The sequence below is a fragment of the Eurosta solidaginis genome, chromosome 5 (assembly GCF_040869045.1).
Source record: "Eurosta solidaginis isolate ZX-2024a chromosome 5, ASM4086904v1, whole genome shotgun sequence".
NCBI lineage: Eukaryota > Metazoa > Arthropoda > Insecta > Diptera > Tephritidae > Eurosta > Eurosta solidaginis.
In genome coordinates, this window is record NC_090323.1 from 9055178 (window position 1) to 9068239 (window position 13062).

Below are 13062 nucleotides of genomic sequence, written 5' to 3' on the forward strand. Positions count from 1 at the left end.
TGATTTTAAAAGTTTTTTATGTCGAAAAATATTCATGTAGTATCATCTTTAAGAGTGATTCAAATATGATAGAGAATCACATGAAAATACTAAGCATTTAAATTTGTTTTAAAAATTTTGCTACTAAAATTGGCTTTGAAGTTAATTTCTTTCTTCGCAACTTTATTGCTTTTTATGAGTTTGTTGTCTGATTGTTAAAGAAAGGGTAGGCGAACGTAACCGTAACCATACAATCCAATGCGATTTTACTATTGGCCAGATCGTTTCACGAATTTTATGATAAATAAAATAAAATAAATTAAATATAAAGCACGATACCTTTCGAAGAGGTTTTAAGCCGAGTTTTTCTTCCAGGTTGCCAAAGCAATTTATAGCTGCTTTAACCCAAGGTTGACAACCTCATATACACGTGGCGAGTTCTGTTTCTTCAGCAAGCGAAACTCTGGTGACCACAAGTTCCTCGTGGAACTAGGCGGTGCAGGCGGTATGGGCTAGAAAGTTTAAGCTGGTCATGTTTAATGGTTCCCGAGATAATCGAGCGTGTACCTTAATGGTGCTTGTTACCGAAACATACCGAATCTATATCCGTCAAAAGACCATCAGCATCGATATCACTTCTCAAAACCTTTAGAGACTGACTTAATCGCTACAACAACAGTCAGTTGAGTGCACACTAGCGCAAAAATTGGTTCAGGACCCTGCGATGATTTTGCCAAATATGTTTGATTTGAAAAAGGCTCACTATTCTATAAAACTATATTTTTAGTGATACTGATGTATTGAATCACCAGTACCCCATCAACTAGCTTTTTGAGTACTTGGTTACGGTACCTAATCACATATGACTTTCCCGCTGTGTATTGTGGGTTTTTTTTTATCTGCTCTTATTAATTTTGCTAAAAAAAAAAAAGCTTTAAGTTGTGCATGTTTTCAATATATCTATGGTCATAAGCACTAATTGCCTAAGTCTCATGTAAAACGATAGGACGTAGGTGGCTTTTCCTGTGGTCACAGATATATTGGCAGTCTTTCCACTAAATTTTGAGACTGTTGACCTTTCAAATAAATATTTACCAGACGGTCATTAATTCTATCGTGATAGTAATAATATGAATCGGATGGTAGGAAGATGCATTTTCTATTTGCAATAGAAACAACAATAAACCTCAGAAAAAGGAAACTCTTGAGCCAAGTAGTGAAATGGCGTTTGCTCGCCGTTTTCTATATGGCTCTTGGATATCACTTTCTGAAATAAGGTGTTCCTCGCTCCTCTGAGCGCTTGGTGTCACTAACGGACTAGACAGACGTCAACACCCGACAAGAGGGTGTGTTAGCCGAGAAATTGCTTAACTGTTTCGATGCGCACCCGAAGTGGGCACTTAATCCAGACATTGCAACAACCGGCCAAATATAAATTGGATAAAACTCAAAACCCAAAAAACAAAATCTAGATGAAACTTTTATATTTTAAAAATCTTACCCAATCCGAAATATTTATAAGCATACCTGCAATTAAAAGAAAAAAATCATAATTAGATCAATAGTTTTATAAAAAATTTATGAGTAACAAGTAAGAGAGGCTAAAGGCATGCCAACTGAACTTTATATATAGCCAGCTGTGCGCTCTAATGTATTTTTTTCGATCTTGGTATTGGAAACTTAGCTAAATATTTACTAAGTTTTTATTCAAAAACAATGCTTATGACAAACTTTGCTAGTTTTGGTCGATTTGTGTGCGATTTCGAAGATGATCCAAAAAAGCGACGTGTTCACGCCACCTTTTCCCAAATTTTTAATGTGTGGTACTTTGTTACACCATACCACCATTGAGTGAAATAATAGTATAATCTAGTTTTATAAAAATTGTAAGTGGGCGTGGTCGTCAACCGATTTTATTATTTTCCCAAAGTACATATATTATAGCAGGGATAACCAACATGCCAAATTTCAACATTATATCATGACGTTCTACTTATTTACGGCTTGCGAAACTTTTAAATTTTCTTCTTTTCAATGTTAATGCCACGGCAATTTTCCAAAATTTTACCAAATTTCGATTTGTCGCAATACAGTAATTAAAGTGTCAAATTTCACCACTTTATCGGTCTTTGGTGAAGAAGTATGGCGTTTTATCTATTTTTCAAAATTTTCGATATCGAAAAAGTGGGCGTGGTTACCGTTCGATTTCGAATATTTTTAATACCGTACAAAATTTCGAACTTTTTGTTTAGAGTTTTCTGACTTTTTATTCAGTACGCATTTTTGTAGCCCAATCAGTTCGTGTCATAGAGTAAAAGTTATAAAATTTTCAAAATTCGCATTAGTTAAAAAAAAAATGTCTGAAGGATGCTTTATTTATTTTTTCCCCACAAGAATGTATCTATTTATATTGAAGATAATGTGAAACACCCTCCGTAAAAAAATTTTCAAAAATTGAAACGAACTTGTGCTCAGGGTAAATTTGATTGGACTACAAAACTGCATACTGGAAAAAATTCGGAAACTATAAATAGTAAGTTCGAAATGTTGTTTTCGTAAACGTTTATGAAAATATTGGTTTACATAGTTTGAGTTACAAAATTCATGTAGGTCTTTTCTTAAATTATCAAACATAATATTGACAAAATTTAATCGAAGTCCACACTGCTATTTGCGTGTTCGCAACTGTACATTTCATGCTACTATAAATACCCATAAAAATTAGATGGAGGCAATGAGTTTCATAGAAAAAAAAATCAATTCAATAACGCCTTCGATAACACTCTCTATATACAATTTGTTATTCGCCTATTTATCTTGATTCATCTAGAATAACCTGGGGCTAATTTAAATTCACCTCACGCTGCGATAAAATATATTTCACTGTATTTAACTTTCTCAAACAAATTTTGCACATCATCAATTCAATTAGCTGACGATGGAGATGATGTTGAAGGCAATGATGGTGACGATATTCCTGACGCACTTTGCTTTGCATAATAAACAACAACAACAATATTAGCGTCATTAGATTGAATGCAATATCATTTGCATTACTGACTATATTAAGTAAGTAAAATGTGATGTTTCGAACGCAACATGCGGCTAAAGTATCTAACTAAAGCAACAACACGGCAAGCGAAAAAAAGTGCATTCATCAACAAGAAATGATATGTAAAATGGAAAAGGTAGAAGAAAATGGTAAACAAAATTGGCAGTCAAGATTGAAATAAATGAAAGATGAAAAGTGCGAAAATAAGCAGAGGCAGCGATAACAACAAAACAGTGAAACCAACATCAATAGCGCTGCGTCGATAAGAAAAGTTGCAAAGTGCGAGTTGCAGGCTGCAGCTGCCAATTTCCAAAAACAAATTGACTTATGCACAGGACGATACTGCGCTTTGGATGGCGATGATGATAACTATAATGATCATAAGGTCGACCGTATAAAATAAGATTCATTGCTATTGAATTGACAGCAGCTTGAAGTAGATGAAGCACCAAAATAAAAAAAAATAAAAACAACAACCAAGAAAATGATAAAATCAGAAATCACGCCAAAAGACACGAAACAAATATGCAAGGTGCGCAAACAAAAAATATATAAAAAGTCGAAAAGCGAATAAGGCTAGCGAGTGAACAAGAGACCTTGGCTAGCTTTTTTAGGTGGGATTATTGGCGTGGAAAATGAGGCGACAAAAATGCACGCGAATCCAATTTGCAGCAAAGAGCTGTGCTTATTAGATTTCTTTTCTTTCACAACAGCTATAGGATTAACAAAGCAAGAATTATTTTGAAGAAGCTACAAAAAATTGTGTCCAAATTTATTTAAGAGTAAATAGCCAATCTAAAAAATAAAAATACAAATTCGTGATTAAGTGTTAGAGAGTGCATTTGACTTTGATATTGGCTTAAAAATTTGAATTTTTTCGAGGTAATAAACCAATTTGTAGGAAAACAAGTAAAGGTGTCTAAGTTCGGGTGTAACCGAACATTATATACTCAGCGTGAGCTTCAATTGTACATTTCATTTCAGATAAATTACATAACACGTGGCACGGCCCGTTAAAAAAAAAATGTCTCCCCATTTCCTCTTACAGTAAAACTTGGTAAGTGAAATATCATTGATTCAAAACTATTTTTTGCTAAGTTATAGCTTATTGTTCTACTCTACGACTCTTTTAAACTTGTTTTATATCTAAGTTTCCGTGGTCTTTAACCGATCCCGTCCATCTTTACTAGAAATATTTTCTGCTATAAGGAAAATATATGTACACAATTTCATTACGATCCGTACATTTTTCTTCGAGTTATGGCTCCCGAAACATAGAAAATTGCTTAGTCATAAAAGGGGCGGTGCCACACCTATTTTCAAAAATTTTAGTTTTTTCCAATTTAATGTTATAGTTCAATTAAGAAAGTAAAATTCTATTAATACAAAGCTCTTTTTCGCTAAGATATAGCTTATTATTTTCGTCTACGACCCTTTTAAAAATCTTTTATATAAAAGTGGGCGTGGTCTTTAGCCGATCTCGTCCATTTTTTCTAGAAATATTTCCTGCTATTGGGAATATTTGTGTACCCAATTTTATTACGACCCGTTAATTTTTCTTCGAGTTATGGCTCCCGAATCATAGAAAATTGCTTAGTCATAAAAGGGCGGTGCCACACCCACTTTTTTAAATTTAAAGTTTTTCCTATTTATTGTTATAAATCCACTTGGGAAATGAAATACCATTTATATAAAGCCCTTTTTATGCAAAGATATAGCTTATTTTATTCGTCCAGGACCCTTTTAAAAATCTTTTATATAAAAGTAAGCGTGGTCCTCAACCGATTTCGTTAATTCTTTTCAAACCATTCCTTATTGTAAAGGCAACCTCTCTGCTGAATTTTGTTACAATAGGTTTAACGGTTCTTGGTTTATGATTAATAATATTTGTAAAATTAATTTTATCACAAGTAAGCGGTGCCACGCCCATTTTTAAAAATGTTTCCAAATTTTTATGAAGAGTCTAAATATCAGTCCACATGTCAAGTTTTAAAATTATAGGTGTATTATTTACTAAAATATTAGGTTTTTGTGTTTTCCAAAATTTTATATATAAAAAAAGTGGGCGTGCTTATTATCCGATCGCGCTCATTTTCAATACCAAAATATTGGATTAGAATATTAGGAAGGTCAGCCAAAACAAACTGCCTCTGTGAAGGAATCAATATGCGTTGCTGTCAGAAAAATCCATGGAGAAGGATATTAATAGCCTCAAGAAAATGTTGAAAAAGTTTTGGAGTTTTAAAGTTCAGCCCTCTGCACTTTCATCGACATCCCAAGGGCTTGCAATAACACAACATATCAAAGCTATCGAATAATATCAGGGATATATTGATAAGATGATTGTTATTAGCACGGTCGCAAGAAAAAGTGCACGTTAAAACATGATGTGAATAGAGGATTCTGCCACATTCCCGCCCACAAGAAAGGTTTTCCAGAGCACAATTGCTAATAACAAAACGCCTTGGTGAGCTAAATAAGTTCGGTTAGTAGGATTTTCTTGACTAACTCAAAGCCCTTATGTTATTGTGAAGATTTACAGGGAATCCTCAATTTCCATACAGCCTGCCTCATTTGGTTCACAAGAACTGATTCGGGTAAAGAGGTCGGCATAGCAGCGGCCCGGGAAGCCGCTATGCCTAGCGATAGACTTAACAGTCGTTTACGGCATAGTCAACCATGGTCCGCTACTGTGACACATTGAAGGCTATGTCCTTCCCCTCATTACCGTTAACGTAAAAAGTATCTATGCACAGAAGGATTAATCGAAGGTTGCCACAGAGTGATGTTCCCTTCCCTCTTGTGTTTAATTTCTCCATATTGAAGCACCCTCCTCCAAACACTGCAGTCCTTTTGTTTCGTATGCTTATGACTGCACGACAAAAGCCAATGAGCGCAGACCCTTCAATAGATTAGGATTACGTGTAGCATAATTGAACATCATGTAGTGCTGAACAGCCAGTTCTGTTAAAATACAAGACTCTTGAGCATCCAAAAAGACAACTGATCGCTGTGGTCCCGCCTCCTTAAGAGTACATCTTCATAAGCACTATTAGGAGACTCGCTATTCAAAACCTCAGCTTTAAAAAGAGCATGAGAATTTCCTCTGCTTCATCCACACAAGGCCGGTAAAGTCTTGTGCCCAGTTATACCTCATTTACAGAGGTAAATATCCAATTCTTGCAAAAAAGAGTTCATTGAATAAAGAAGAAGAAGATGCAGGTGGTATATTTCATCAATTTATATTTCTAAGTAACCAGCAAAAAAAAAAACGTTCTTGTTCTAACGTATGTTTTCGTTTATCTAGTAATAATATGTCGTCGTTATACAATAGAATATCTAAAAAGAGGAAGTACATTCGTTTCAAGCTGAAGGTAAATCTAATAAAGCTGTTACGTAGTAGCAAACTAAGTTCATATTCAACACACCGATCTCGAGACGATGGGAAATCGGAAAGCACCTATTCCAACTCTAAGAGGAAAGCTGACCGAGTGACAGGTTATGAACCGACTTAAATCTTGGTGTTCCTAGAACATTTCGAAAAGCGACAGTCCTTAGGTGGATTTTTGATCCTTTTTTAGTTCGTTGTACTGCGGTTACTAAACCAGACTATGAAACCTTTCCTTAAGGCATTGTTGAGAAGCACCGAACCTTAATGCAGCTTCAGACACTGCAAGTAACTACTTTTTGTAGAAAGAGAGGTAAATATGGGGTATTCCATCCCATTTCGAACAATTTTGAACCCGACCCATTTAGAATTGGCTGAAAGTTTTTCTTCTTTTTCTAGCTTACGAAAGACGTTTTTCAGAATTTTTTAAAATTTTTTCATCCAACTCAAAAAAAGTTATGAATTTAAAAAAAAACTCCGTTTTTGTTTTCAAAATGCTATAACTTTTTCAAAAATTGACAGTTAGGGATCTTTTTTGTTTTAAAAAATTTGTTTTTAAATGTACTTTTCGGAAAAAATACAAAAAAAAGTTTAAAGTTTTTTTATTTTTCAGTTTTCAGTTTTTCGAGATTTTTCGAATTTCGCCATTTTTTTTTCTCATATAAAACTTCAATCAATTCTGCAATCATCCCCACTAATCCCGGAGTGAGCCGATATTTTTTGTTTTTTTTTTTTTTATTTAATTGAAAAAAGAAATCTTTAATTTTTTTGTATTTTTTCCGAAAAGTACATTTAAAAACAAATTAAAAAAAAAAAAAAGATCCCAAACGGTAAATTTTTGAAAAAGTTATAGCATTTTGAAAACAAAAACGGTGTCCAACTCAAAATAAGTTTTGAATTTAAAAAAAAAAAAACGGTGTTTTTCAAAATGCTATAACTTTTTCAAAAATTGTCCGTTTGGGATCTTTTTTTAAATTTGTTTTTAAATGTACTTTTAGGAAAAAATACAAAAAATTTTTAAAGATTTTTTTTTTTTCAATTAAATAAAAAAAAAAACAAAAAATATCGGCTCACTCCGGGATTAGTGGGGATGATTGCAGAATTGATTGAAGTTTTATATGAAAAAAAAAAAATGGCGAAATTCGAAAAATCTCGAAAAACTGAAAAATTACAAAAAAAAACTTTAAAATTTTTTTTTTGTATTTTTTCCGAAAAGTACATTTAAAAACAAATTTAAAAAAAAAGATCCCAAACGGTCAATTTTTGAAATAGTTATAGCATTTTGAAAACAAAAACGGTATTTTTTTTAAAAATTCATAACTTTTTTTGAGTTGGATGAAAAAATTTGAAAAAATTCTGAAAAACGTCTTTCGTAAGCTAGAAAAAGAAGAAAAACTTTCAGCCAATTCTAAAGGGGTCGGGTTCAAAATTGGTCGAAATGGGATGGAATACCCCATATTTAGAACACATGGATGCTAATAATATCTTAATGACAGCTTAGCCATCGCGCAGTTAAAAATTGCGTTTTAATCTCATTCCTATATCTTATAAGTATACCTAAGTCTTATCCTCTACCAGCCTGCATTCACAATCCAACACGCTAATGTATCAGCCCGCTTCGCTTTAAATTGTTGAAGTCTAACTAATGATGTTGCTAAATGGATATTTATTGCACTTGTTCTGTGCAATGATTGCAAGGTGGCAGTTAACGATGACGATGACAACAAAAGTCAGCAAAAAGCCATAAAGTGCAAAAATTGCACGCAACAACACCAACAACAACAAGGGTGGATGCTATGTAAAGTAAATCAAAAACGTTTTGTACATAAACTCAGCAAATGATGAAGAGGGTCAGCTGCTCCTGTTGCTACTGCCTCTCATGTGATGCTGCAGTAAAAAAAGTCACTTGGCGCCGGACAGTGCCAAAGATAATTGTGCTGAATAGTGGCAAAATAGCCTGCAAACACGAATTGTATGTAATTCCAGGAGCAATACAACGACAAGTGTAGCAATCAAGTAGCTGCATGCCATGCTATTCGAATCTAACTTCGAGAAAATTTCGCTTGTTCATTCATCTTTTGTCACGTGAAAAACGGAAGTCATGTTGAAGCTGCGTGTTGCATGTCAATGTGTAACATTGTAGGTATGTATGTAGTAACTTTTGGTTTAATCCAATGTGTGTGTATGTATATCTGCCTCCTAAGGTGGCATTTAAGGACTCACACCATGCAGGAAATTAGTGTTGGCTTAGTGGAAGTGACACAAAGACAGAGCGTACTGGTAATTGATAAAAATTTATAGCATGATAGAGAATTAAGTAAATCACCTTGCTAATAATTGAAATAGCCGGATATTACATGCAGGAAATTTTAGATTAAATTAAATACTGTGTGCTTTCGTGATCATTATTTTCCTAACCTTTTTTTTTGCAGGACAACGAGAAGATCCCCGATAATTTTGGATTTGTAAATGTTTTGCTTACAGCATAGGGAAATCCAGAATGCAAGCCTAAGAAAAAAAGGAAAGGAGTGTAGAGGAAAGCAAAATTTAAAAGCCAAACCGAAAAGAAATCGGACAGTGTGTTATCAATTTTTTATCGAAGTATCGACGGTTTGTTATCGAATAAAAGTTGTATGTATATGCATGTATAGTAAAGTTTATAGCTGAGTTACCAATTTTGTATCGACGAGTTATCAGTTTTTTATCGTTTTATTATCAAAAAGTGATCGAAAAAATATCGATATGATATTAAGAAGTTATAAATTTGTTATCGATAAGTGTGATGAATTGCTAACCCCATCCAGGGTGCTATACGGACCGTGACTATTAAACGATTCGCAGCCAGGGAATATCTTCGGCTGTATTCCAATGGCACCTTCCCGATACCGGACCGCTGGGGAAGTTAATATGCCTTACCACAGTAATATTAGAAAATTTAGCATACCTTAGCGGGTAGGTGGTCGTTCGACCAAGGAAAGGTAGTCAATAACTTATGCTAATAAGGAGTCGCAATCCAAGAGTCAAAGAGCTCCGTGATGAAAGGGCAGGCGAGATCAAACGGAGAAGTAGAATGGAGAAGGGTGCGGTACCTTGCAGTGGTCGACCGAACAGATCTGGAAAGTGGGGTCAGTTCAAGAGTCTTGCAGTGAGGCACCTCCGGTACTGCAACCGGTGTGAGGATATATAAGCATCGAGCGGCAGGAGGAAAATGCAATGTTTGGACCTAGTTCCAGACCCGCGAGGTAGGCCAGCCGCATAGACAAGGCAAGTGGGTCTAAAGCTGTAAGACGGAAAGACTACAATAGCTAGGTTGCAAATACCAAGAAAACAACAACCTCGAAAGCTGTAAGTGAGAGAGACTCCAGCTTTCTATGAGGGGCTGAAGGGTGATAACATTAAGACATCGGCTGCTGCCGCGACGATAAGAGTTCTGGCAAAGCAATCAGTGATTGTGGCGCTGGTGGGTCATTCCAATCCTTTCGGACAGATATCGTAGGGCGGAGATCTGTAGAAAGCGAGGGTATCACTTTGATTCCTAAAGTTATGAGGGAAAACCCACGTAAGTCTCTTCAAAACTTCGATTCGTTGGGGTGACAAAACGGCGAAAAGATGAAGGAAGTTGCTCCAAACCTCCAAAGAGAGAGTAGGAATACGCCTATTCAGGTGATGGATAGAGTGTATGGATACCATGTGTGATGAAGTCAAAGGGTACGCTGGGCCTTTTGCAAAGTCAGACTCTTAATATGCTGACACAGCATTGGAAGTTATGTAACGTATCTAGTCCTACGGAGGAGGGTCAACATAACATCTCCCAAAAAACAAGCAGAAGAAAGATGTGCATCCACGAAGCTTGGCAAAATGTCCTGGGTCACAGGAAAAATTTATCTGCGACTGAGGAGAGAAAGTCACAAGGATAGCAATCCTAACCCGCTAGAGGTGAGCAAGGTTGTAAATGACCGCGGAAACCTTATAAAAAGAGATGCAGGCGTCACGATGAAGGTATTAAATAGAGACAAAACCTGAATGAAGTTTTACAAAGAAACCCACAATACAGCATATACGCCAAGGGGAAAAGAAGTCCATTGGATAACAATCGTAACATACAAGAAGGCGGGCTACACTCGTGAGGATCTCAAAATCCTTTAAACAAAAAGCAACACGATTTGGGAGGCGTAACAAGAAAGCTGTTAGAGGGTGGGGGAGAAAAAAGCGCAATGCGAGTCTTAAGATTAACCTACAACACAATTGGTGTTGAGCGAACATCTCATAACCATTGAGGAGGGTTCGTATGCAACGATGCTGGTACAGAAGCCATGGCTCTAAAGTATTTGGATTTCGGGTAAGTATATGAAACATGGTTTCTCTTGTTAGTGATCAAATAATACCACCAATCAAATTTGCTTATATGCTACCCTAATGTATTGGCGGCCACCAAATTGAATTTGATTACTCTTAGCGGTACCATGCCCTTGCGACAAAAGATATCGATAGTACATCTCAAAGCTTTTTAGAAATCTTAGAATTCTGTATGATGCCAAGAAATAGTGCTGATTGACCGACTGCATTATGGGCTAGCTTCAGTATGAATAAAAAAAAAAAGACGTAGCTCTCTATTCGCTTCAGACTATGAACGACGAAGAGCGAAGATACAGAGATGGTAGCCGAAAGAGTTAAGAACATACAGAATCGGCGGTACCTCTCCTATAACAAGGCGGACGCTTAGAGGTATCTTATAACTGCGTTGCCTTATGGGATCACTCAATTGTCGCTGCATGGGTAGACTCATTCAGTGTATTGCAACTTCGTCGAATTTCAAGACTTTTTTTGGTTATTTTGCACAAGTGAAGAAGAAAAAAGTTTCCGCTTGAATTTCATTTTACAGTATCCTTTCCCAGGCACTTTCTACGTGATTTAATTAATAAATCGGAAAGCTTGCCAAAGCAACGTACTTTGCCATCACACTACAGCTTTACCTTAATTAATTGGACCCACTACCACCTGCAATTTTCTGGGCACTCGTGCATGCTTCACTTCACTTTCCTTTCACCACAACAGCCTGCTTGAGAGCAAAGGTGAAAGTTTGCTTAAATCAGGCCAAATTGATATGCGCTTCACTTTCTCCAGTTTTTCACACATCAATACGCACCTTGTTAGGGAAAACTGCTTCCCTTACTTTTTATTGTTTTATTTTAGTAAACTTTTTTTGTAATTTATTTTTTTACTTTTGTTAGCAATTAATTAACGCATCTAAGACGCAGCTGACATTTACTGCCATCATTTAGTAAATTGTGCACTAATTTATCACACATCTGACCCAAAGAATGAAGAATGAAGCAGCCCTAACGGCAGAAATATGCAAGCGCAGCACCACACTACATGGGGAGAGAGCAAAGAAAGAAAGAGGGATTGAAAATGAGGTACAAATAAGACCTAAGCTAACCGCAATTTGCCTGCCACTTCAGAAGGTGTAAAAGGTGCAAATTAATCATAATAACAAGAAAACCGAAAAAAGGACGTAACCAAAAGTAAAACCAAAGTAAACACAGACTAAAAAGTGTAAATGCGGGCGTTGTAAGGTGCTGGCGTTGGCCTCACTATGTACGAGATTGCTGGGTCGCGTGAGACCTGGAATACATATTTACTTACGCAAAAGAATATGATCCAATTAAGTTAAAGTAAACACAAAAACAAACAAACACAGGTAAAGCTGTGAGCGTAGCTTGAGAGATGGCTGAGCATGCAGCTGGCGCCATCAATAGCGACAAGTAGCTCCTTGAAGATAGCAAAATCTGAGATGTTGATAAGGGTGTCACCAGCAAAAGGTAGCAACAATTGGTGTAGAAAATATAAGCGAATAGCAAAGGGAATAATCTGAGAATGGAAATAATGAAAGAAAGAAAAACGCAAAAAATAAATAAAAACATAAACATAAGAAAACGGCGGCCACCGTGGTGTGATGGTAGCGTGCTCCGCCTACCACACCTTATGCGCTGGGTTCACACCCTGGGCAAAGCACCATCAAAATTTTAGAACTAAGGTTTTTCAATTAGAAGAAAATTTTTCTAAGCGGGGTCTCCCCTCGGCAGTGTTTGGCAAGCGCTCCGGGTGTATTTCTGCCATGAAAAGCTCTCAGTAAAAACTCATTTGCCTTGCAGATGCCGTTCGGAGTCGGCATAAAACATGTAGGTCCCGGTCGGGCCAATTTGTAGGGAAAATCAAGAGGAGCACGACGCAAATTGGAAGAGAAGCTCGGCCTTAGATCTCTTCGGAGGTTATCGCGCCTTACATTTATTTTATTTATATATGGTGAGGATAGTAGGCGGCGCGAAAACTGACAGCATCAGGTGTGGCAAGCTTATGGACTCTAAATTGTTGCAAGTTTGCGTTTGGGTCATAAGGTAGGCGCGGACGCAGGTGAAAAGGTTGTTGAGCAAATTAGGCCAAATATAAATAAATGTTGAAATTAATAAATACGAGTCTAGCGTACATTTTTTTGGCGAATAAGAGTTTGGATGCGCATTGAACTGCACATTTAATACTTTTGTGAAGCCAATAATAACCTATGCTTCCTTAGCTTAGTAGCCGAAGACCATGCAAAGGACAACAATAGAAAATTTATGCAAACTGAAGTTTGTGGAAGAGT

General features: G+C 36.3%; 1 protein-coding gene across 1 annotated transcript in view; it reads right to left on the reverse strand.

Annotated features, from left to right (window-relative positions):
• Positions 1–204: 204 nt before the first annotated feature.
• The window catches only part of LOC137252723 (ecdysone-induced protein 74EF), a 674751-nt gene continuing 661893 nt past the window's right edge, over positions 205–13062 (reverse strand). Inside the window, exon 4 of the mRNA XM_067788790.1 lies at positions 205–1506. Coding sequence (XP_067644891.1) covers positions 1448–1506 — 59 coding nt within the window. The 3' untranslated portion in view covers positions 205–1447. The remainder of the gene's footprint in view (positions 1507–13062) is intronic.